At 40.6% G+C, this 26112-nt stretch overlaps 2 protein-coding genes across 3 annotated transcripts in view; one reads left to right on the forward strand and one right to left on the reverse strand.

Annotated features, from left to right (window-relative positions):
• Positions 1-26112, reverse strand: part of DCX-EMAP (Doublecortin-domain-containing echinoderm-microtubule-associated protein) — a 587536-nt gene that overhangs the window by 213564 nt on the left and 347860 nt on the right. The window lies entirely within an intron of this gene.
• Positions 3191-5471, forward strand: LOC136998574 (E3 SUMO-protein ligase ZBED1-like). The gene is made up of 4 exons (XM_067351475.1): positions 3191-3479; positions 3622-4384; positions 4501-4690; positions 4774-5471. The coding sequence occupies exons 2-4, from the start codon at positions 3854-3856 to the stop codon at positions 5436-5438; spliced, it is 1386 nt and encodes a 461-aa protein (XP_067207576.1). The 5' UTR covers positions 3191-3479; positions 3622-3853; the 3' UTR covers positions 5439-5471.

Genomic DNA, 26112 nt, shown 5'->3' on the forward strand with positions numbered 1-26112 from the left:
TGAACCAAATACAAATGCCATTGCTGAGAAAGACGTAAATTTTTTCATTAATCTTATGTTTATATTTAATCACTCGTACGATGTGTACAAGAATATTAGTCACGCCCATAAATATAATAATAATAAATAAATGAATAAATAAACAAACAAATTAATACATGTCATTTCTTTTATCTTACTGTAATGTATCATAGAAACTTACGTCTTTGTCAGCAGTGGCATTTGTATTTGGTTCATCTGTTTCATTTTTATTCATTGCAGGTGGATCAGGTATATCGAAAAGTGTTGGTATGGCGTTTGATTTTAATTTTCACCAATGATCTGCTCGATCAATCTCAAACTGTGATTCTTCAAAATGTTTCTGAAATAAAAAAATTGCTTATAAGATAAATGTCTTTATTGATTACAATTATTCATATTTATGTAATTTCAAACGGTGACAAATCTAAACTACACTTAAAAAAACGATCCATGATCCTAAACAAACAGAAAAAGCTACGTAAATTGGAAATTTAAGAGAATAAACTTACTTCACAGAGGCGCGAATATTTGGTTGGTGTCCAAGACTCTCTGCGGAGATTACGTATCCATTGCTGTCGACGAATATCATCCACAGGAAATGCAAATACTCGAACACCTTGTTCTGTTCTATTGGTACAATTGACCGCAACGCAGCAAGGCATTTATCTTTTTTTTTGTTCACAGTCGGATACACGCAAATACAGAGTTCGAGCAGCTTAGAAACCATAACCTAATCATCATAAACTTGTCAGCTCAGCGATAGAGGCGAGAGGGCAAGGAGTAGGGGAACGGAACAGAAATGGCGGAGACCAGAGCAGACGGTAGAATACCTACATCTTTAGTGCTCTAGTTAAACTAGATAAACATGTAACGAAGCGGATTTTTACGATGCGGAGAATAGCTCGACGGTTTGTCAGGATTTGTTCGGGAGATTGTCAGGAGATTCCAAATTAATAGATATTAATTAAATAAATATAAATTTATTCAAACAATTAAAGATAAAATATAATTACAAAAAAATAGCTCGGAGTACATAAGTAATTATTACCGAAACTAATATTGCAACGGTAATGTTATAAGCGAAAACAAATCAACTTTCGGAATTAAATAAATAGCGGAAGCGCGAAAGTAAATAACGTATTCGGTCGGAGTGCGCCTTTCCGAAATTAATAAATAAATCTAATTAAACCTAACTCGGTCGGTGAGAAACAAATATAATGTGAATAATAATACCACGTATATCTAAGCTGGATGCGTAGACGGTTGCCGGAACGTTTCGGCCGGAATAAGAAACGTCTCAACTACAGAAATACCGAAAGTCAGTTGCCGGAAATAACCGGCCGGAGTGAGGAACACCTCACTTACGGACTGACGGAATATTGGAAGTCGGTTGCCGGGAACACTCGACCGGAGTGAGGAACACCTCACTTACAAAACCGACGTAAACAAAAAAGTCGGTCGTCGGGGACACCCGACCAGAGTGAGGAACACCTCACTTACGGACCGACGGAATACTGGAAGTCGGTTGCCAGAAACACCCAACCGGAATGAGGAACACCTCACTTACAGAACCGACATATGGTGACAGGAAGTCGGCTACCGGGAACGCCCGGCCGAAGCAGAGAACGCTTTTCTTACTGTCCGACTATCAGGTCGGGAGCGAGTACGATTAGTGCTTCAGGGTACTCTCTGAGGCTTGTCCGTAGTGATGGGCGTTTAATCAATTACTGATCGATTATGTCGATTATCTAGGGGAGCATAATCGACAATAATCGAATATTGCAGAAGCAAAATTTAATCGAAATAATCGACTATTTAAACACTTAATCGATTATTGTTTTATTTTTTAATCCTATTTTAATTAACCAAGATTAACACTGTGTACAAAAGTCTTAAAATCGTAAGCAAATTAACCAATTATAGGCTGGTATTCATAGTCAGATCTTATATTTTATATTTAGATCGTCGTAAGATCTCATCTCACTCAGCCAATGAAATAACCATATAGCGTTATTTTATTGGTTGAACGAGATTTTAAGACGATGTTGAATGTAAGATCTGATTATGAATACTGGAAGTCGATCATTCTCATAATGTTATAAGAATAACTAAGTCTTGTTTATGGCCTTAAGAATGATGACGTGATACGCGACGCGTGATTGTCCAATAAGCGTACTGCTTTCCGCAGCTCACTGAGCAAAGCAGTACGTTTATTGAACAGTCGCGCGTCGCGTATCGCGTTTTGTCTGGTGTGCCCGATCTATATATGTATGTATACGTATCATATTGAAGTGCGTTCTACATATGCACGCATTTATCTATAGTACACGTTACGTATATTATAGATTATGCGCATGTTATATGTAGTTTACGGAACGTTTGTGTTTTCTATTTGGTGGCACAAGTATCAGTTAACCAAACTTAACCTAACTAATCAATTTGACCGGTCATCTGTGTTTTTACATAAAAATGTTGAAAAATTGGCTAAAATATACAGAAAATAGACGACAAAGATTAGAAAATGAAGATGATGTGGACGGTAACTTTTATAAAATTAATATAAATAACACACAAAAAGACAGTTTTTATTACGTTACAGTTATAGTACTAATCAATTATTTTTTAAGTAATTTATTCTTTCTTTTTTTCATTCACTGCAAAAATAACATTGCAATTACATCAGAGATATCTTCAGAATCTGGTGAAATAGAAATTAATAGCCATTGTAGCGAATCAACTATATATAGTAGTAGTAGAGCATCTTCTTTTTCTCGGGCAAAACGGTAAGATATATTTTTTAATCCTGTAGATCATTATATAAATTAAATTTTCTGCACGCACATACACACTGTTATCTATTGTGATTTACAGTTTTAAAGCATCCTTATGTTTTGGAAGTACTTCTGATAATGATAATCAAGAATTAGACAATTCTAAGGAGAACTCTGAATGTAATACTAGGTTTGTAATTATTTATAATATAGATTTAATTTTTTATATTTATATTTTATGTTATATTTTAGAATGCTCTTATTAATATTGGTTAGTAATAGTTATACATAAATATTTTTTTGTTTTATAAATAATGATAAATTTTATGAAAATTATATCAAGCAAGAAAGAAAAGACAAAAAAACTAATGGGTATGTAAAAATTAGGAAACAATAAATTAGTTTTGTTTAAATAGCAAATATATAAGTTCATTAATTATATTTACATTTTATTTTCAAGAACATTTCGTACAAAGTCTGATGCATGGCACTTCTTTACTAAACTTGACGAGAAAAGGGCTCAATGCAATATTTGTAAAAAGATATTTAAAAATTGCTGAAATACTACAAACTTTTTAACCCACATTAAAAAGCAACATAACATTGAGTTTGAACAATATTTAAATTCATCAGATTCTGATGAATTGTGTTCTCAAGAGAAAGTAAGAACATCCAAAAATTTAACAGGTTAGTAAAAAATAAATATAATTATTTTTTCTAACAAAAAAAAAAAATTATTATATTACATTTATTTTTATTATATTGTTATATTTATTATTTATCTTGTTTCTATATTACTCTTTCTTATATTTTTTTTCAATTTTTTTAGATTCTGCATCTGAAAAAAAATCATTTAAAAATTTATTTAAAAACATAATTCCATATGACAAAAATAGTAAAAAAAAAAAGGATTTAGATCAGAAACTCGCTATAATGATAGCTAAAGATTTCCAGCCTTTATCTTTAGTTGAAGATGAGGGATTCTGTAATTTTGTAAAAGCTTTAAATCCGAGATATAAAATAATTTCAAGAAAAACCTTAACTACCACTATATTGCCTGAATGCTACGAAATAGCAACAAAAAATTTGAAAAGTTTATTGGAAAAGGCTCCTGCTTAACAGCAGATGGATGGACATCTACCGCTAATGACAGTTACCTCGGTATTACGTGTCATTTTTTTGAAGAAATTTCAGATTCCTTAGTCTTGCATTCTACTGCGTTGGATATTATACTAATTGAAAAAGATGAAACCGCAAGGAATTTAAGTCAGCTAATCAGAAATTGTTTAACTGAATGGGAGATTTTTGACAAAGTAAACCATATTGTAACTAACAACGCACCAAACATGAAATTGAGTGTTGAGTTACTTGACAAAAAGCATTTTCCGTGCTTTGCACATAGTTTAAATCTTGTTTTGCGTAATGCTGTTACAAAATGTAATAACGATGAAATCCTATCAGTTATTACAAAATGTAAACAGTTAGTAACATTTTATCACAGTCCTAAAGCTGACAGAATGTTAAAAGAAGCAAATAAAAAATTAGCTGAGGAAGGAGAAAATACTCCTGGCCCTGGCAAACTGATACAATATGTAAGTAACTAAGTAATTTGATTTAAAAATATTTATAATTAATATAAATTTTATTGATATTAATCAATTTTATTAAATAAAAAAATTTTTTCTTTTTTTTTTGTATTATAATGTAGATCGATACAAGATGGAATACCTTACATTATATGATTAATAGTGTTCTTGATAATCTTAATGGTATTAAATTGATTCAATTAAATGAAGAGTACTCAGATCTTACAACTTTAACAAAGGAAGAAGTACAACTGCTCAGACAAATAATTATGATATTGGAACCTTTTGATGAAGTAACTAAAGATATTTCTGGTATATTAATAAGTTGTTAAATTTTTATTTGATAATAATATATGTAAATCTTTTATTATAAATAAATATTTTAATTTTTATAGGTGCCAAATATGTGTCAATTTCGCTTGTGATTCCTTGCATAAAAGGAATAATGTTAAAATTGGAAGCTGTTCATAAGAAATTGTGTAATCCAGCAGCTTTTTCGTTTCATGAAAAAATTCTGCAATTTATTGAAGAAAAATTAATGCATTATGAACAAAGAACGATTAGCAAAGTGGCTACATTAATTGACCCAAGATTTAAAAAAGCAGGATTTCGTTCGCAAGCAAATTATGAAGAAGCAATTAATATAGTACAAAATCTTCTTGCTGCTCAAATAAGAAATGTGAACCAAGTTGGAACAAATAATGTTCTTACTAATCAAATTCAAGTTAACAATGATAGTCATAAGTCTACTGGTATTTTTAGTTTTATGGAAAATGCTCAATCTTCTGTGGTGAATGTAGATAATATCATTTTAACTAGAAATTTCTTAAGCTCTCCAAATATTAATTTATTTGAAGAACCTTTTCATTATTTGAAAACAAGACATCCGGAAATTTTTCAAATTGCTTTAAAATATTTATGTACTCCAGGCAGTTCTGTGCCAGTAGAACAACTATTCTCTGCCACTGGATATATAGTTTCTGACAGAAGAAATCGATTGTGCCCAAAAAATGTAAAAATGTTATGTTTCTTAAATAAAAATTATAAACTTGTATTTTAAAAATGTTTTTGAAAATATATTAAATTTTAGTTCAGTCATTTTCCTTCATAATAATATTTAATTATAAAATTAACAATCAAACGATTATCAATCGATCAATCGATCATGTTAAAGATTCAATCGATTATGATCGATAGCTCTTTTCAAAATAATCGACATGCTCGATTCCTTAAAACAACCGATTATGCCCATCACTACTTGTCCGAGTCGTACTCGGAGAAAAGGTGCTGGTTTGCTCCGCGGGCCGGCTTTTATACTGGCCACGCTACCCACACACAAGGCGCTACCCTACCCGGTAGCTACCCCTACTCGGGTTACTACCCTCGAGCTGGGGGATTGGAATGCGATCCGCGATGGGGGGTGTTAATACGCGGAGCCCGATCGGCACGCACTGTTACAAACATATTTGACTTTATATAACTTTACTAACCTTTTTTACAATAAAATCAGCCATGTATCCAACCACATCCTTGATATAATCACTACATAGCCAAATATTATGACAAAGATAATCATGATCGTTTTTATCGTCATTAAAATTTTGTTTTTTATTGTCAGTACAACCATGCATTAAATTATCTATACCTTCAGTAGTGATTGATGTTGTAGGAAAAATATTTAAGATAACTGTTTCATCGATCACTTTATTATTAGCATATTTTGAAATATCTACATCTACATGAACTAGTAAACGTTTATAAGCAGCAATAAACTCTTTAGCTGTTGAATTATTAAATCCTCCACGGTTACGCATAGCACTAAAGAAAGTTTCTAGATGGTATTGAGATAATTTGTAAGATAATTAAAGTTATTATCAAGAAACAGAATTTTAGAAATATGCAATATGCTTTTGGGAAGGCCCCGTTTGCCTACAAATTGATTGCCTACAGTATCGATTGCCGACATCTCGTTTGTCCACATTTCATTTGCACACAATAATTATTGCCTACAGATCGATTGCCTACAAGCCATTTTGCGCAAAAATAAAAAATTAAAGGCCGAACGCTCGTTTGCACACACGACACTATTGCGCATAAGTCACATTGCACACATAATATTATTGCCTACAGTATGATTGCCTACAAGCTCTATTGCGCACAAATAAAAATGAAGAGACGAACGTACGTTTGCACACAAAATTTATTGCCTACAGTACGATTGCCTACAAGCTCTATTGCGCACAAATTAAAAGTTAAGCAAGATCTACCCCTATCGCCCGGTATTTTGGATGCAAAACTAGGTCTATAATTATACGATTTTACATGGGTTTGCAATTTTCCACACAAAGCAAGGTCTACCTCCATCGCCCGGTGCTTTGGATGCAAAACTAGGTCTCTAATCATACGGTTTCACATGGGTTTGCAACTTTCCGCACAAAGTAAGGTCTACTCCCATTGCCCGATGCTTTGGATGCAAAACTAGGTCTATAATTATACGGTTCTACATGAGTTTGCAACTTTCCGCGCAAAGCAAAATCTACCTCCATCGCCTGGTGGAACCGTATAATTGTAGATTTTGTTTTGCGCGGAAAGTTGCAAACCCATGTAAAACCGTATAATTATAGACCTAGTTTTGCATCCAAAATACCGGGCGGTGGGGGTAGATCTTGCTTAATTTTTTATTTGTGCGCAATAGAGGAATAAACTTCCGAAAAGCTATTACCTTTGATTTGGCTGATTTTCAGCCTAAATACTTATTTCATCTAGTAAATAATATTCCCAAATGAATTTTTGATGCAAATGCCCTCTTCGCTTCCCAGCCCACCTCAAAGGTAAAACTGTTTTTGTTAATTATTTCAGAAAGTATTTATTGTACAGAAAAAGTTGTTAAACAAAAAATGAAGCTCATAAAAAGCTCTACAAATAAGGTCCCATACATATTTTACCTAACTCCAATATTTTAGCCGTTATTATCAAAAATCTGGAGACTGTGTGTTCCGCCCCCCTGCGGGGGGTTCCACATCAACAAACCATACACATAGGACCTGGATTGAATCTCGCTTTGCGTAGAAAGTCGTAAACTTATGTGGAACTTTGTTTCGTGTTGTAAAGTGTAAGCGTGGAAGCAGTGGGTGCCGCCCCTCCTACGGGGGCTTTTACAAGTTTTTTGATAATAACGACTAAAATATTAGTTAGGTAAATAATGTATAGGACCTTATTTGTAGAGCTTTTTATGAGCTTCATTTTTTGTTTGACAACTTTTTCCGTACAATTAATACTTTTTGAAATAATTAACAAAAACAATTTTACCTTTGAGGGGAGCTGGGGGCGGAGGTGGCATTTGCGCCAAAAATCCATTTGGGAATATTATTTACTAGATAAAATAAGTATTTAGACTGAATATCAACCAAATCGGAGGCGATAGCTTTTCGGAAGTCCACCCCAATAGAGCCTGTAGGCAATAATATTATGTATGCAATGTGACTTGTGCGCAATAGTGTTGTGCGTGTAAACGTACGTTTGTCTCTTAATTTTTATTTGTGCGCAATAGATCTTGTAGGCAATAGTACTGTAGGCAATCGATTTGTAAGCAAACGGGGCCCTTCCATTTTCATGCATACAATTAAACCAAAGAAACCCATTTTACGGTTGGATTTAAGTATGGGCTTGTTATTAATATTTTTTAATCCTTCCAAATAGTCGCAATAACTATCTACTTGTTTGCAGATCTCATCATAATGTTATCTTGCTATACATTGTGCGGATTGATTTTTGCAAAAAAGGTTTTTACCATTTAGTAAATCAAATATATTATTGATGGTAAGGCAAAATTTTGCTGTAGCACCGGAATTGCGAAATTTATCTATGTGTAAACCTTCTTCACAAAATATTAATGCATTTGCTACGCTTGTATTTAATATTTGCGCTGCTATTGAAACTTTCATTTTTTCACGTTGCCAATTTAAATGGCATCGACGAATTTTGGTTGCTGCACACAACTCTTCTGTTTCTTGCAAGTAAATTAACGATTTAATATGATCCCAACGTATAATTCCATTGTCTTCATCCCGGAATGTTTTCATGCTAGCAAATGCATTTCAAACGAGCTTGAGCATATGGCAAGCATCAAGAAGGATGAAAATTTTATCTTTAATTACTGGATGGCTAATATATGGTACCAAATTGTTTACTGTCAAATTAGCACTTATTTTGTTCAACACAGCGATATTTAAAGCAGCCCAATCCACAGTAATAGATGTAATGTGTATATTAGCTTTATGCAATACTAATAAACACTGTTTTAACAAGATTACTCTTTTTGCTCCTGTTAATGCATGAATAAAATAATACGCAATTGGTATTTTATAATAAGCATTTATACATGTAACTAAGAAAACTAATGCATATTGGGCTTGTGGCAACTCATCTGTATCAATATTCGTTCCTAAATCTACAAATCCGGTATATTTTTTGCCATCTCAATCAAGTTTACGTTTTATACACATTTCATCTATGAAAGAAAATATTGAATACAATATTGAAATACAAAATTTTACCTTTAGAATTAACTTCATAAATTTTTAATTTTAGAGTATCTATAGATTCTTTTGTAATACCAGGAGTTCTATCACATTTCTGGTACCATTTCCTGATAGTTTTCGGATATGGTAAAGAATTCATAAAAGTTTTTCTCACATAATTATATGCTCCATTGGAGTAGAATTGCAGGGTAGTTGCAAATGTTCTGAAAATCTGTGGAAATTCTTTTCTATTTTTCTTATTAAATTGTTTGTTAAAAATCGCTTTACTCGACTCGGATATTAAAGCCTATATTTAAGAATTAAATCAAATTTCATTAAAAAATAGTATAGATATATTTTAATAATATAGATATCTGCTTCTTTGATTGGTATAGATTTTACACTAAACAATTTATACCTATCGGAGAAGCAGATTTAGTACTTGATACGCGTAATAAACAATCGGTGTAAACTAAGTCATATTTTAATTCCTTCAGTACACAGAAGTATAAAAGAAATTAAAATATCTAGAGAAAAATACAAACAGGAAAAAATGAATTGTGCATATGATACACATCTTAAAATGAATAACTTCTTCTATGCTTGTATATAGTATGAATTTTATTAATTTAAAACTGTCTTGTATACATAATTCACTTTTTCCTGTTACATTAACTTTCAGTTGTAATGATAATGACACATCCTTGTGTTTAACAGATACAATGCTGGCAATGAATATTGTACGAACCGTACACAGACTGCTGTAACACGATACCCTTAATTGAGTTTAATAACATCAATGGTTCGAAGGCTGATCAATCACAATCATTCCATTCTTCAGAGGAATAATTGTGATTGGTTACCAGGTTTAGAACTACCAATGTTATTAAACCGGATTAAGGGTGTCGTGTAACAGCAGTCACAGTAATATCTGAATTGTACACTATTATTTCATAAATTACTTACAGATACAACTCTTGCAGCATCTGATAACAATTTTTTACTTTTTAAATTTATCATTAATGCTTAAAGGTGTGTAAATTTTTTTTAAACAATAGTTCTGTTTTTGTATATTGTACGTTGCTAATTTTTTACGTTGTGTATCAATGTAAGCTAAGGCAATTTTCCAATTCCGCAAAGTCTTTCGGGGTGATTGAAAATCGTTAAGAGCATAACCGCCGATATATCTTGGATTTCCCTGGCAGATTAATTTACACTTAGGAGTTGCAAGATGTTCTCTGTACATAACAACAATGTCTTAATCGAACTTAAATGACACATACAAATACACACACAGTGATTATACTATCATACTATCCATTGTAGTATCATTGGCACATGTTTCAATATTTGACTCAGTTGCAACTTTTTCTAAACATTCATTGCCAAACTTAACTATTGCATTGTTTTTCTCAACAATGCAATTGATATTAGTTAAACTTTGTTTTAAGGGCATTTTTGATTCTCTATTAATAATAAATTTACTTAAATTATTAATAATTTACACTATTGCAGAAGAGATATTTATTTTTAGTTATATACACACAATTAATGTTTTATTTATAAGCGATGTAAAATGCATTAATCATATCATATTCACTATTTTTATACCTGGAGTAATAGGGAATATTAAATATTGTTGGTATAGATCCTGATTTTATATATACGCGTTGTTTTGTTCCATCAACAGGGTAATAAAAACAGTCACTTTTAAAATGCTGCATAAAAAACTATTTACATGAAAAACAAAATTTTCTTTACTCATTACCATAATCCATTCTTGTCAAATATTTTCTTTCTTCGGAAACCTATAATTCCATAAATAGCACAATTATTTTCTACCAATAACATTAATATATATTGCGACGTTTTTCGCCGCCGTTCCACCGGAAGCCGGGTAACCCGGGTTCGGAAGGGCGGAACCGACCCGACTACGAGCGACGAATACGCCGCTGATAGATGAAAACGCGAAGCGTCGAATGTTCGGACGCGAATAAATGAGAGCTATCGCCGCTACTGGCCGAAATACGCGAAAGCGCGACACAAAGTTGGGCGCCAGACGCAGAAGCGTCAACTCTGCTCCACGCAAAGTCTTTTCAAACGCGAAACTCGAACTTTATCGATACTAAAAGTCTGATTCGGCAGCGACGGGCTCGGCAAGCTCAACCTAACGGTAGAGGGGCAGGGCGGATATGCGAAATAACGTTAAGGGTAGACGAACACACGGGGTACACGAAAGAAATAATATACTGGCGATTATAAAATAAAAGTAAATAATAACAAGTTTATTGAATTGCTCGAAGGCGATAATAATAGAAAGAGATACATAAAAAAAAGAGAAAAGAAATAACAAATTGAATATAGAAATGTAATAATTGATAACAAAAGGAATACGGAAATTACCGTCGAAAAATGTTATACCACCCAACGCGGCTTGAGTAGATTACTTAAACAAAACAAGATTAAAGAGCCGACGCCTAGCGGCGGATCTCGAGCGAAATTAATCTATTATACAATACTTTACAATGAATGTAACTGTTCAAAATATAAAAGGAAATAATACTAATTAATCCAGATTCGATACGCAAAACTTCTGATGTAGTGAGGCTACCGAGCACGAAAACGCAATGGCCAACGCGGCCTTACTTAATAATTAACGAAAACGGATTTTACGAAATACGACTCACAAACGCGGTACGCTGACGCGGACTTTAGCGCGAGCGAGACGGACAGCACAACACGAAATTATACTCACTCAAATCGGCAGTCACACACGCTATGATAATTCTAAAGTTGTGAAATAATTTCTGCGCGCTATCTCTCTCGTACTCAAGCCACACGCACGGACGGCACGAACAGCTGATCGCGTTCACGGCGGTCATCTCCCCGGTACCTTATGTGCCCGTTCGACACACGTATAACCTACGAACTCTGAGTCGGGGACACATGTGCGCCTGATTTCGGTCGCTCGGTTTATTTGCACTCGTCGCGACAATACCATCAAAAAGATTCGGTCGTCGACATTAACCTATTCGCCGCGACCTTCGGAAAAGCCCACCAAACGCCAAACACTAATTACCGAGCAAATGACCTTGCGACAACACAGGACCCTCGCGAACTTCGTGGTTTGCATTACAATAATATAGTATGACGGCAACCTCACCGATACTCTGCTCAGCCAGCGCAGCTTCTCGCTTGTCCCCCCCCCCCCTCTCTCTCTCTCTCTCTCTCTCTCTCTCTCTCTCTCTCTCTCTCTCTCTCGCTGGCAATCCTTGGCAGGCAGGACGCACTCTATCTGTACGCAATGGTGGCCGGAACGCAACAGAACAGGCCCTGGAGCCCTGGACAGAGCTGCCAGAAATGAGCGGCAGCATCACACAAATGCAACCGAGAACCGATGACGTCACGTATTTGTGTGAGTTCGACCCGGTCGACCAATGGAAGAGAACACACGTCTCCCTTCCATCGAACCGACGCAGCAGACGATAAATGCTAAGAAGTAAGTGTTTCTAAGGGTGCCGTCACATACCGCCCGTAATCCGTAATCCGCACCAGAAATCCGCAAAAGTTACTAGGTATTTCGTCCGTAATGTTACGTGTGTTTTTATCTCCTTGTGTCCCATAAAGCCGTAAATACAGACGTAACGGTAGTACTATTTTTTATTTAACAGATTATAATTGTTTATTTGTATTTTATTCATAAGAAAACTACAGAATATATTATAATTTTAACAAAAGTTTTAATTAAATCGTCAAATTTAGTTAAATAAATAAAATTAGAAAAAGCATTACTAGTAATAACTAGCAACTTGTAGTAACTTTTACGGAAATTTCATGGAATTACGGCTTCATGGGACACAAAGAGATAAAAACACACGTAACGTTACGGGCGAAATATCTAGTAACTTTTGTGGACTTCCGGTGCGGATTACGGATTACGGGCTGTATGTGACGGCACCCTAAGGCAAGTGGCTGGAATATGAAAAATCCCGTGTTCTAGATTTGCTTCTCGCAACTTTCTTTTTTTTCCGCATTTGTTTCCGACAGTGTAAATTATCAAATAATCTTTTTTTTTGCTTAAAAAATAATAGCTTATATTTATTAATAATATTCGCATATGTTAAAACTAACAATTTTTGAAATAATTCAGATTTGCTATTGTCAATAGAAAAATGAAGTTATTTTCCAATATTGCAACAAAGTGTAAATTTAATATATGCTATGTTCTTGTCACTCGCCTTATTCGTTTAGCCATGCTTACTTTGGCATTTATGTCTATCGACTCAAAAGATTTTACATATCTGTAAAACTTTTAATTATTTCCCAACTTCACTCGCGTCCTGATATTTTTTCTCTCGTTCTTTCTTCTTCCGTTCAATAATTTTCTATTCGTACATTCGGAGAATCCTGTAAGAAAGCGAGTCTGATCGAAAAGATCTCTATTCTTAATCGATATCCCTAGTCGATACACCGTGGCGCTACTGGGCGACTAGTGAGTGCATTAATGTTCGCCTCTGCTATTTCTGTGATCTATGTTCCTCTCTGCTGACACTCTAAGCAGCACAGACGCCTACCGTTACGTTCCTATTAGAGTTACCGTGCTTTTCTGTATACGTTTATTTATACAAGAATATACTTGTTGTAGCTTAAAAGTGTTCGGTCAATTACTAATTCCTGACAAATCCAAATAGTGAGATCAATAATGTACTTAATTTTTGACCCTTGTTAAGCTAGCAACCTCACCACAAAAAAATTAAAATAAAATATATACCAAAATAAAGTGCTATTTAAATGCTAATTTGGTGCTCTATTCCAGATTTTAGTGCTCGAATCGTTTAGCAAAAATTCGTGTTTGAAAGTGGGGGTGCTGACTTTCATAAAGTTAGCACCTCCACTATTAAATACATGCACAAAATAAGAAATTAATATATCAGAATTAAGTGCTTTTTAGTGCTTTCAAGAGCAATTAACAGAATTTAGCTATCTATTGAAATTTAGAAGATATGAGCTAAGAACAGAATACGTAAAAGAGTAAAATACCCAAAACAATAAAATTAGAAAATTTATTTTAATCCTGGAATATTCCCTGATTTTAGTGCTCACAAAATATAAAAAAATAAATTTTAATATTTAACCCTTATCGCACAAAATCTACCCTTAACCTGTCGAATGGTAAAACCAACAAGAGTAAAATAGTCTAAAAAATCAACATAAAAAATCGTTTTTGACCTTAAAATATTCTCTGAATTTAGTGCTTACAGAATATATAAAATTAGATTAAATAATAAAAAAAAATAAATAAAATAAAAATAAAATAAAATAAGAAACAAAAAAAATTAAATTATTTAAAATAATTAAATAATTTAATTATATTAAATCTAATATTTGTTTTTGTATATAAAATTCTGATTAAGTTCACACACACAATCAAAATTGTTACTTTCTAATTATATCATTAATCTTATCGTTTTTAGTCATCTTTAAAATATTTTTTGATCTTTTTGTCCTGTCTGGAAATTTTATAGTTTAGTAGAATAAAAATGGATTTTTCATAAGAACTGAGTACCAAAATCTAATTTTATATATTTTGTTATCACTAAAATCAAAGAATATTTTAAGGTCAAAAACAATTTTCTATGTTGATTTTTTAGACTACTTTACTCTTGAAGGTTTGACCATTCGTTAGGATTAAGGGTGGTTATTTCGCGACAAGGGCTGAGCACCAAAATCTAATTCTATGTATTTTGTGAGCACTAAATTCAGAGAATATTTTAAGACCAAAAACGATTTTCTATCTTGATTTTTTAAACTACTTTACTCTTGAAGGATTGACCATTCGTTAAGGGGATGCTGGAGTGAAAGTCGAACTCCGACGCGAAAGCGCCATCATTTCGATGGTACTAAAAATGAAATGACATTATCGGCGTAGCCTACGGACCTATGCCGCGTAGGTCCGTGTGTACGCATTTGTTTGTAGCGGTAACTCACTACACTGACGTGTGGTCTGTGTACGTGTGTCATCGGAAGTTTGTAAACAAACGATGCTTGCGCTTGCTTCCTCGACTGAAATTTCGTCGCAAGGCTGCAATATGTCCGAGAAAACATAGGCGTATACAAGGTGTCAAATAAATACAAACTAAATATGACAAAATAATAAATGAAAAATATACATATAATACTATATATATCACTGAAGAAAAATGTCATATACTTTTCTTATTTTTATCCTTATGTAGTAAATACAAAATAACTAATTAATCAATTAATATATACATATACACATATATTCAATAAATAGTTATCTTTATTTTGTATTTTATATGATAATGACTGAAATAATGAAAGTATATATCATTTCGGTTATATAAAATACAAAATAAAGATAACTATATTCAATATGTATATGTATGTATTGAATAATTAACTAATTTATTTATTTTGTATTAATTGCATAAGAATAAAAATAAGGAAAGCATTTAACATTTTTTTCCAATTAGATATATAGTATTATACATACATTTTTCAAATGAAAGATTTTATCATATCTAATTTATATCTATTAGACACCTTGTATAAGTCTATTTTGTCTTGTATGTACATCATACAGCCATACGATGGAATTTCAATTGCAAGAAAAAAGGTTGTGACGATGCGCCTACCACTCATCGTCCCTACCGACCGACCAGACGTAGGCTCGACGCCTATGACGCCCACGAGCGCTCGCGCCCATGCGACGCCCCAGCGTGGGGACCGCTCCCACTGCGCGACCGATACTCGCGGGTGGGAGGCCCGAGCCGAGTATATAAGCCGGCTCGGCCAGCATAACGACACCTGACCCGATCCGGTATCCGACCAGACCACATCTCTGGGTGCTCCCGAGATATACCTGCTCCGACTTTCCGCCGACAGGGCCGGGTTCTCCAGCTCTGCTGCCAGGAATTCTCCCGGCGTTCGGTCTCTCCGATTTTCCGCCGACAGGGCCGGGTTCTTCCGCTCTGCTGCCAGGGTTTCTCCCGGCGTTCGGTCTCTCCGATTTTCCGCCGACTGGGCCGGGTTCTCCCGCTCTGCTGCCAGGGTTTCTTCCGGCGTTCGGTCTCTCCGATTTTCCCACCGACAGGGCCAGGTGCTCCCGCCCTGAAGCCAGGGTTCTCCCGGCTCGCGGCGCGCTAGGCCGTCCTAAAGGAGACGGGTGCTCCCTCTCCTAAAACCAGGATTCTCCCGGTACGCGGTTGTATTATATAGAGTGTAGTTAATGTTAGTTTAAGTGAACGCCATAGACCTTAAGTGAGAACGTCCGCGCAGAAGCGCGCTTTGTATTCCTCAGACAATTGATTGAATAAACGAAGCTTTAATATATCTCATGGCGTGATCGATCAAGCTTCCCTCCTTCTCTCGAATCCTGACTCCGGCGAGCAGATCCGCGGCGTCGAGAAAGGCGAACCGTTACATGGCGCCCGAACAGGGACCTGACTAGAGGAAGCTACGATCGGCATAAGACTCCATGCCACGGTCGACTATATCTCCAAGCGAGAGGCCATCGAGGAACTAGCCGCGCAAGAGCTATCGACCGAGGGAACTCTCGACGAACTGCGAAAGCGGCTGCGGCGATTTGTGGCACAGAACCCATCACTGTTTGAAAACCGCGTTGCCACGGGATCCGGGAATATGCCGCTAGACACCGCTAGCACGAACCCCGGCCCGCCCACCGTCATAGAAACACCCATGGCCGACCCAGCAAAGGTCATGAACCAGATAAGGAAGTGGGGGCTCCACTTCGACGGGAAGGACCCACTGGCCTTCCTCGAGCGCGTGGACGAGTTGCGGCAAGGATACGGGTGCCGAGACGATCAGCTGTTGCTGGGGTTGCTCGAAATGCTAAAAGGCGACGCCCTCTTGTGGTATCGAAATAACCGCGATACCTGGACCACCTGGAGGGAGTTTTGCGACCAACTCCGCGGGCATTATTTGCCGCCGGGCTACCAGCGCCGGCTCCGGCGGGACATACAAGGCGGTTATCAACGGCCGGACGAGCCATTTCAGGCCTACGCCACGGCATTGTTGACCATGACGCGCCGGGCTGGGGGCTACACCGCGCGAAATCAAGTAGAACAACTACATGAAAACATGGGCCCGGAGTACCAGCTGTACGTTCAGCTGACCGACGCTACTACTGTGGGCGAGCTGAGCACCAGAGCCGCCCAGTTGGAGGCAATAAACCACCGTCGGGCCGAGCGGACAGAAACCCCCGGCTGCAAGACCGCCGCGGCTGCCGCTTACAGCCGGGATGAATGCTGCTGGCGGTGCAAGCAGCGTGGGCATACACGTCAGGACTGCCGACGGCCAGCCAAGAAGTTCTGTTCCCGTTGCGGGAAGGATAGCGTCCTGACTCGCGATTGTCACCCACCGTCGGGAAACGCCAGCCGGGCCGGGGACGTTGCGGCCGCCGCCCAGCCCGCCTCCGAATGAGGTACCAGCCCCGACCGCACCTCCGAGTTCGGATTCTACAACATACGCGCTGGGCGCTGCTGGATTCAGATTCCGAACTCTCGTTCGTCGATCAGGCAACGGTACGCCTGTGCGAAGGCAGCCCGTACAGCCTAGAAGCCGCGACCGATCGGGTCGATCTCGCCGACGAGACCAGCGTCGCTATCACCGAAACTATAGTCCTGCCCATCTCCGTGCAGGGACACACATACACCCACCGCTTTGCGGTACTACCCCGCCTGGGTAGTTCGATGCTGATCGGTGTTGATCTGTGGGCAAAACTGGGCATCACTCTGCCTCCTCCTCCGCGAACCGAGACATCAGCCACGACAACGACCAGCCTGGTAGCCGCCAGCACCCACGCCTCGCCGTCAGAAGAGGCGCGTCTGAGAACCTTTCTAGAACGCGAGTTACCGAACTTTGAGGCCATCAAGGGGCCGACCGACCGTGGGGCCCACCATATTCGGCTCAAGCCCGTGACGCCCATCAAACAGCGATATCGCCCCCAAAACCCGGCCATGCAAGCTATTATCGATCGGGAGGTCGAAAGCATGCTTGCCGAAGGCATAATTGAGCCGTCCAACAACCCGTGGAGCTCTCCGGTTGTGGTCGTACGGAAGCGGGACGGATCCCACCGATTCTGCATCGACTTCCACAAGCTCAACGCCGCATCAGTAAAGGACGCCTACCCGCTGCCACATATTGCCGCAACGCTGGACAAACTCCGTGGGACCCGGTATCTGTCCACGCTAGATCTAAAGAGCGGGTACTGGCAGATTCCACTCACGCCAGAGAGCCGACCGGCGACCGCGTTCACGGTACCGGGAAAAGGATTGTTCCAGTTCCGAGTTATGCCATTTGGCCTGCACTCCGCACCGGCCACCTTCCAACGGCTACTCGACTCCGTCCTAGGTCCGGAATTGGAACCATACGTCTTGGTGTACTTGGACGACATCGTGATCGCAAGCCAGACCTTCGAGGAACATCTACAACACCTGGCCGAAGTTTTCCGACGCCTACGCCAGGCCAAGCTCCGCCTTAATCCCGCCAAGTGCCACTTCGGACGGGAGAGCCTGCGCTACCTTGGTCATATCATCGACCGAGATGGAGTCCGCACCGATCCGATCAAGGTGGCCGCCATAACCGGATGGCCTGCCCCTACCACAGTCCGCAAAGTCCGCCAGTTTCTGGGGATAGCCTCGTAGTATCGGCGATTCATACCGGACTTCTCGACGGTCGCCGCATCACTGACCCATCTCACCAAGAAGAATGTACGGTGGTCTTGGGGACCCGAAGAAGACCTCGCGTTCAGACGGCTCAAGGCAGCGCTGACTTCGTCTCTCGTACTAGCCTGCCCCGACTTCTCGAAACCGTTCCTGCTGCAAACTGACGCCAGCTCGCACGGCCTCGGGGCCGTTCTGACCCAACAGCTTGCAGAGGGAGAACGGGTGATTGTCTACGCTAGCCGCACTCTCAATGGCGCCGAGCAAAACTACAGCGCCACCGAGCTCGAGTGCCTGGCCGTAGTTTGGGGCATTCGTCGAATGCGTGGATACCTGGAGGGATACCGGTTCGTCATCATCACGGACCACCAGGCCCTCAAGCGGCTGCAACAGTTAGAGGCCCCGACCGGCCGACTGGGCCGCTGGCTGTTTGAACTGCAGCAGTTCGATTTCTGTATACGATACCGGCGCGGGACGCAGAACCAGGTGGCCGACGCCCTGTCACGCGAGCCGCAGGTCAGCGCAATCACTCCACGTCCCGCCTGCCCGTGGTACCGACGACTCCTCTCGCGGGTGCGGAGTCAGCCCGCAGAATACCGACGCGACGGACAGCTGTACCGGTACGTGCTACACAGCCTGGATTTCCACAACGCGCCCGCCGCCGACCAGTGGAAACAATGCGTTCCTCGAGACCAGAGGGAGGACCTCCTGCGGCGCCTACACGACGATCCCACGGCCGGACACCTGGGCGTAGCCAAGACAGTCGCCCGCGTCGCGTCGCTCTATTATTGGCCTCGAATGTTCCGGGAGGTCGCGCGATATGTCCGCCGCTGCCCCACCTGTTTGGCATACAAGCCACCGCAGCAACGACCAGCCGGACGACTACACGCCACCCCCGTCACCGAGCCGTGGCAACAGGTGTCCGTAGATTTGGTGGGTCCCCTACCCCGGTCTGCGAAAGGGCACACCTGGCTACTGACGGCCCAAGACCGTTTCAGCAAATGGATAGAGCTGGTACCCCTGCGACAGGCCACGGCTTCCACTCTCACCCGCGAAATTACAAGGCGAGTCATCTACCGGCACGGGTGCCCGCAACGCATCATATCGGACAACGGAACGCAGTTCACATCACGACAATTCCGGACCATGCTCGACTCCTTCGGGATACGACACCAGACCGCGCCGGTGTACGCACCGCACTGCAATCCGGTGGAACGAGCCAACCGGACGATCAAGGCCATGATCGCGCAGTACGTCCAGGAACGTCACCGAAACTGGGACGAGCATGTCGACGCTCTACAATTCGCCGTAAACACCGCGCGGCACGAGGCCACCGGATATACGCCGGCCTTCCTTACTCATGGCCGAGAACTGGCCAGGCCGGATCCGCGCGACCGACGGATACCGACCAACTCTAGGAGCCCGGAGGACGTCCGCCGACAACTCGACGAGGCCTTCGAAGTCGCCAGGATCCACTTGGCACGCGCCTTCCAGCGACAGGAGCGCCACTATAATCTCCGGCGTCGCGACTGGCGACCAAAGCTGGGCGACCGGGTGTGGAAGCGGGACCGCCCGCTCTCCAACCGAAGCGAAGCGTTTAACGCTAAGCTAGCGCCCAAGTTCATCGGGCCCCTAGAGGTGCGGAGGATCCTGTCACCCGTTATCGTCGACCTGCGGGGCGCACAGGGCAAATGGTACCGTCACGTCCACGTTCAGGACCTCAAAACCGGGCCCACAGACGAGGAAGAATCGTCCGACGGAGAGGGGGAATAGCCGAACACGCCGACCGACACGCCCGCCCTACGGCACGATTACTGTCAGGGACACGAGACAAAGTCCCCGTACCGACTCCGGCGCGCTTGCCGTACGAATGGACTACTGCACGCATTCCTAACTCCCACTCTCGGCCGCTTTCCCAGCGTCGGCACGCCGGTTGAGAACCGACACGTGCCGCATTCCATCCCCACTCCGGCCCCTTCGAGCTTGTCTATATAAAGCCGCCCGGAAATAGAGCTTTTAGTAATCCTTCGCTATGTCCAACGAACAGCAGATAGCGGACGCCTTATTCGGGGAAATCTCCGACAGCGCGAGCGAGTCCGGCCAGACAGAGACCACACCGGACTCCCAGCCGACGCCAGGGCCTCGACCAACCCCGAGCCCACAGCCAACGGCGGAGCCACCAGCCAAGCCACCCGATGCCCCGAAGCGACCCGTTTCTCGGCCGCCTCGACCCGGGACATCGGTACAGCGCTCGGACCGGGAGAACCGCCGAAAAGCGATCCTGCTGCTCACCCCGCTGCCACCGCCAAAGCCCAGGCGACGGTCGTGCGTCGCGACCGCCGTTCGCAGCCGACCACTCACCCGGCCGCCCACCGGAGCCAGCCCGGGTAACCCGCCAGGGCCAGCCCCGCCCGACTCGCCGCCGGCCTTTGTCACCGGCCCCGATAAGGCCGTCGTTCCGGCACCCGGGTCTACCACGCCCGGCACATCGCCCGTCGCCACCGGCCCCAGTCGGCCTCCGCTCAGGCTCATCAGGCGACCCGTCCCGGCCAGACCAGCCTCAACGCCCGGGCCAGCCATGCCCGACCCGCCACCAGCCGGTTCCGGCCAACCCGCGCTCACCAGGTCTGTCGGACTGCGACCCCGGCAGCCTGGGCCCCAGGTGGTGACCGTGGCACTGGGCGACGGCACCAAGGTCGAGGTCCCGCTCCTCACCGCCATCCTCGGCCGGAAATACCGGATCCTCACCGCGACCGGACGGTGGATCATCCGGTTCGACCGCCGTGGCCGTCCCCGTAGCGTACAGCGCTTAGGTTAAGCATAGGTTAAGGAGTACGTTGTAAGCCTAGGTTAAGAAATAAAAATAAAGAAAATTTAAGTCATTTAAGCCAGAGTCTATTCCTTGCGTTAGCCTAAGAGGGGGGGTGATGTGACGATGCGCCTACCACTCATCGTCCCTACCGACCGACCAGACGTAGGCTCGACGCCTATGACGCCCACGAGCGCTCGCGCCCATGCGACGCCCCAGCGTGGGGACCGCTCCCACTGCGCGACCGATACTCGCGGGTGGGAGGCCCGAGCCGGGTATATAAGCCGGCTCGGCCAGCATAACGACACCTGACCCGATCCGGTATCCGACCAGACCACATCTCTGGGTGCTCCCGAGATATACCTGCTCCGACTTTCCGCCGACAGGGCCGGGTTCTCCCGCTCTGCTGCCAGGGTTTCTCCCGGCGTTCGGTCTCTCCGATTTTCCGCCGACAGGGCCGGGTTCTCCCGCTCTGCTGCCAGGGTTTCTCCCGGCGTTCGGTCTCTCCGATTTTCCGCCGACTGGGCCGGATTCTCCCGCTCTGCTGCCAGGGTTTCTCCCGGCGTTCGGTCTCTCCGATTTTCCTAGCGACAGGACCAGGTGCTCCCGCCCTGAAGCCAGGGTTCTCCCGGCTCGCGGCGCGCTAGGCCGTCCTAAAGGAGACGGGTGCTCCCTCTCCTAAAACCAGGGTTCTCCCGGTACGCGGTTGTATTATATAGAGTGTAGTTAACGTTAGTTTAAGTGAACGCCATAGACCTTAAGTGAGAACGTCCGCGCAGAAGCGCGCTTTGTATTCCTCAGACAATTGATTGAATAAACGAAGCTTTAATATATCTCATGGCGTGATCAATCAAGCTTCTCTCCTCTCGAATCCTGACTCCGGCGAGCAGATCCGCGGCGTCGAGAAAGGCGAACCGTTACAAGGTTAAATGACCTTATAAATTATCCGATAAAATATAAACAGACTATACGTGCAGTAAATTGCTAACTAAAAGAAATACCTATTTCTTCAAATCTGCCAGCTGACGTTAGATCGCCTCTGACAATATTTTTTAAAATCTGCCAGTTCACGAATAAATCGTCTTTAGCTCTCTTTTTTCTAAACTGTCAGCTGACGTTGGATCGCCTCTGAATATATTTATTAAAAATTGTTAGCTGACGTTAGATCGCCTCTAACAATATTTCTTAAAATCTGCCAGTTCACGAATAAATCGTCTTCAGCTCTTTTTTTTTCTAAACTGTCAGTTGACGTTGGATCGCCTCTGACAATATTTCTTAAAATCTGCCAGTTCACGGATAAATCGTCTTTAGCTCCATTTTTCTCAACTGTCAGCTGACGTTGGATCGCCTCTGAATATATTTATTAAAAATTGTTAGCTGACGTTAGATCGCCTCTAACAATATTTCTTAAAATCTGCCAGTTTACGAATAAATCGTCTTTAGCTCTCTTTTTTCTAAACTATCAGCTGAAGTTGGATCGCCTCTGAATATATTTATTAAAAATTGTTAGCTGACGTTAGATCGTCTCTGACTATATTTATTAAAAATTGTTAGCTGACGTTAGATCGTCTCTGGTTTTTGTAATTCTAAATTGCCAGTCCACGAGAAAACCGCCTCTGGCTTGAAGAGAAGAATAAGAATTATCTAATGCCAATCCTCGAGAAAACCGCCTCTGGCTTGTCGTATTTTATATTGCCAGTCCACGAGAAAACCGCCTCTGGCTTGTCTTATTCTGTATTGCCAGTCCACGATAAAACCGCCTCTGGCTTGTCGTATTTTATATTGCCAGTCCACGAGTAAACCGCCTCTGGCTTGTCTTATTCTGTATTGCCAGTCCACGAGAAAACCGCTTCTGGCTTGTCTTATTCTTTATTGTAAGATACTTTTATTACGTCATATGTTCTATGTATATATATAATGTATATTATATGCTCCATATTATCTATATTCATATCAAAATATCTTTCTAAGAAATTGACATCATTTTGTATACTCTTTTTACAATAAATGTATATGATATATGCCATATTTTTTATTTCTAAAGCATGAAATATAAAGATATTTTTATTTTTTTGTATCTATCATTTGTAAAAAAATCTTGATAAAAGAAACAACATTAATTTTGCGACTTGCAATAATCTGTTTCAATATATGCTTCTTTTAAATACTTACAATTACTTTTAAATACTTACAGTTTTATTTTATGTGATTAACTTATTTTTTTACAAATGATACATACAAGAAACTAAAAATATCTTTATATTTCATGCTTTATAAATAAGTTATATGACATATACATTTATTATAAAAATATATACATACAATATACAAAATGATATTAACTTTTTACATAGATACTTTGATGTGAATATGTATAATATGGAGCACATAATATACATAATATATACACATGAAGCACATGAATAAAAGTATTTTACAGAAATTGAAAGAATTAGAATATGAATGTATGTAACTAAATAAAAAGGGGATGTTTGCAAAAATGTTGCAAAATTTATGTGTAATACATACACTTTATCCTTCAGAGTGCCTTCAACCCATTTTTTTCAGCCGGGTTTCGTAGCACATAACACAAACACACACACACACACACACACACACTCAACTGACACACACTCAACTAACCTAAAAGATTCTGTATATGACAGATAGCACTGAGAACTGTATAGCGCCTCTATCCCAAAATCCCGGAACTAATCTATAGCTCTTTTTTACCTTATTCTTTCTATATTGCACACATGCTTTGCATAAATCTGGAAAGGGTGGCGTTTTGAAAATAAGTCTCTAAGCTCTATTTTTTTGGTTTTCCATTATTGTTTCATACGCTCTTCTTCAGCGCCTGACCTTGTTTTGCAGATTGAAGCAGTATGATTTTGATATAAAAGATAAAATTCTTTGAGGTGACATTGTCGGTAAATTAAAAAAAAATTTTTTTTTCTTTTGTTTAAATTTGACCAACGGCCGAAAGATTAGCATATGTACTTTATTTACACCAAAGGATTTGTAATTCTATTAAAGCAATAAAAAACGCCACCCTTTTTAGAAAATTGAAGTTCGGTCGATAACAATATGACTTCAGCATCCCTTTAAGGTTAAGAGTGGTTATTTCGCGACAAGGGCTGAGCACCAAAATCTAATTCTATGTATTTTGTGAGCACTAAATTCAGAGAATATTTTAAGACCAAAAACGATTTTCTATCTTAATTTTTTAGACTACTTTACTCTTGTTGGTTTTACCATTTGACAGGTTGAGGATGGATTTTGTACGATAAGGGCTAAATATTAAAATTTTTTTACATTTTGTGAGCACTGAAATTAGGGAATATTCCAGGATTAAAATAAATTTTCTAATTTTATTTTTTTGGGTACTTTACTCTTTTACGTATTCTGTTCTTAGCTCATATCTTCTAAATTTCAATAGATAGCTAAATTCTGTTAATTGCTCTTGAAAGCATTAAGAAGCACTTAATTCTGATATATTAATTTTTTATTTTGTGCATGTATTTAATAGTGGAGGTGCTAACTTGATGAAAATCAGCACCCCCACTTTCAAACACGAATTCCTGCTAAACGATTCGAGCACTAAAATCTGGAATAGAGCACTAAATTAGCACCTAAATAGCACTTTATTTTGGTATTGTTGCGTCTCCGTATTTTGTCTCATTGAGAGCAGAAGATTCGTCTCCAGGGAGACGCTTGTTTGTAAACAACGATAGTCTGTCAGTCTTATAGAAAGAGTAGAAGATTCGTTTCTAAGGAGACGCTTGTTTGTAAACAAGTTTGTAAACAAGATAGTCAGTCAGTTTTGAAGAAGCTGTCAAATTGTGTGGACGCGTGTTGACAGCTCTCTTGTATTAAACGATTTCGGTTGCAAACGTTGTAATAAAGTTCTCGTTTCGTTAAATAGTGTTGCTTATTTCGTGTGAGTGAGTTCGTGGAGTGAGTGAACATTATTCGAGTTGATCGATCGATCCTTATCGTACCACGGGAACGTAACATTTTGGGGGCTCGTCCGGGATAGAAGAACGACATGTCCACGGTTCATTCACCAAGGAAGACGCGCACTCAAGCTGCGGCGGTGTCAAACGAAACGGCAGTGGTTTCGGCTGAGTTGGAAATGCTGCGTACAATCCTGGAGGAGTTAGGACAATTCGAGAGGAACGAAGGGTTGAACAGGAACAGATGCGGACAGAACTGCATCGTTTGGAGCAAGACATCGTCCAGCTAAATCGTTTTAATAATAGTGAGATAAGAAATCAGGGAGAGAGTTCCGCGTCGCGAATTAGTAAAATTAGGAATCAGGGAGAGAGTTCCGCGTCGCGAAATAAATCAAATATTGAAAATTCAGATTTAGGTTTTAAGTTAAAACTGGACAATTATGACGGAAGTGTTCCTTTGCGGGAATTTTTGATTCAATTCGATTTAATTGCTCAAGCAAATTCTTGGATTGAGTCAGTCAAAACGGTTGCGTTAGCTACTAGTCTGAGAGACAAAGCGCGTTCTATTTTGGATAGGGTCTTCGAATTAGAAAATTTGCGATTTGAAGACTTGAAGTCAAAATTAGAGTTATGTTTCGGGGAAGGGCATTTGGCTCAAACTTTTTATACTCAATTTACTAACAGCAAACAAAGATTTTCCGAGAATTTAACAACATTAGGCACAGATATAGAACGATTATCG

This window comes from Linepithema humile, chromosome 3, assembly GCF_040581485.1.
Source record: "Linepithema humile isolate Giens D197 chromosome 3, Lhum_UNIL_v1.0, whole genome shotgun sequence".
In the NCBI taxonomy this organism is placed as follows: Eukaryota; Metazoa; Arthropoda; class Insecta; order Hymenoptera; family Formicidae; genus Linepithema; species Linepithema humile.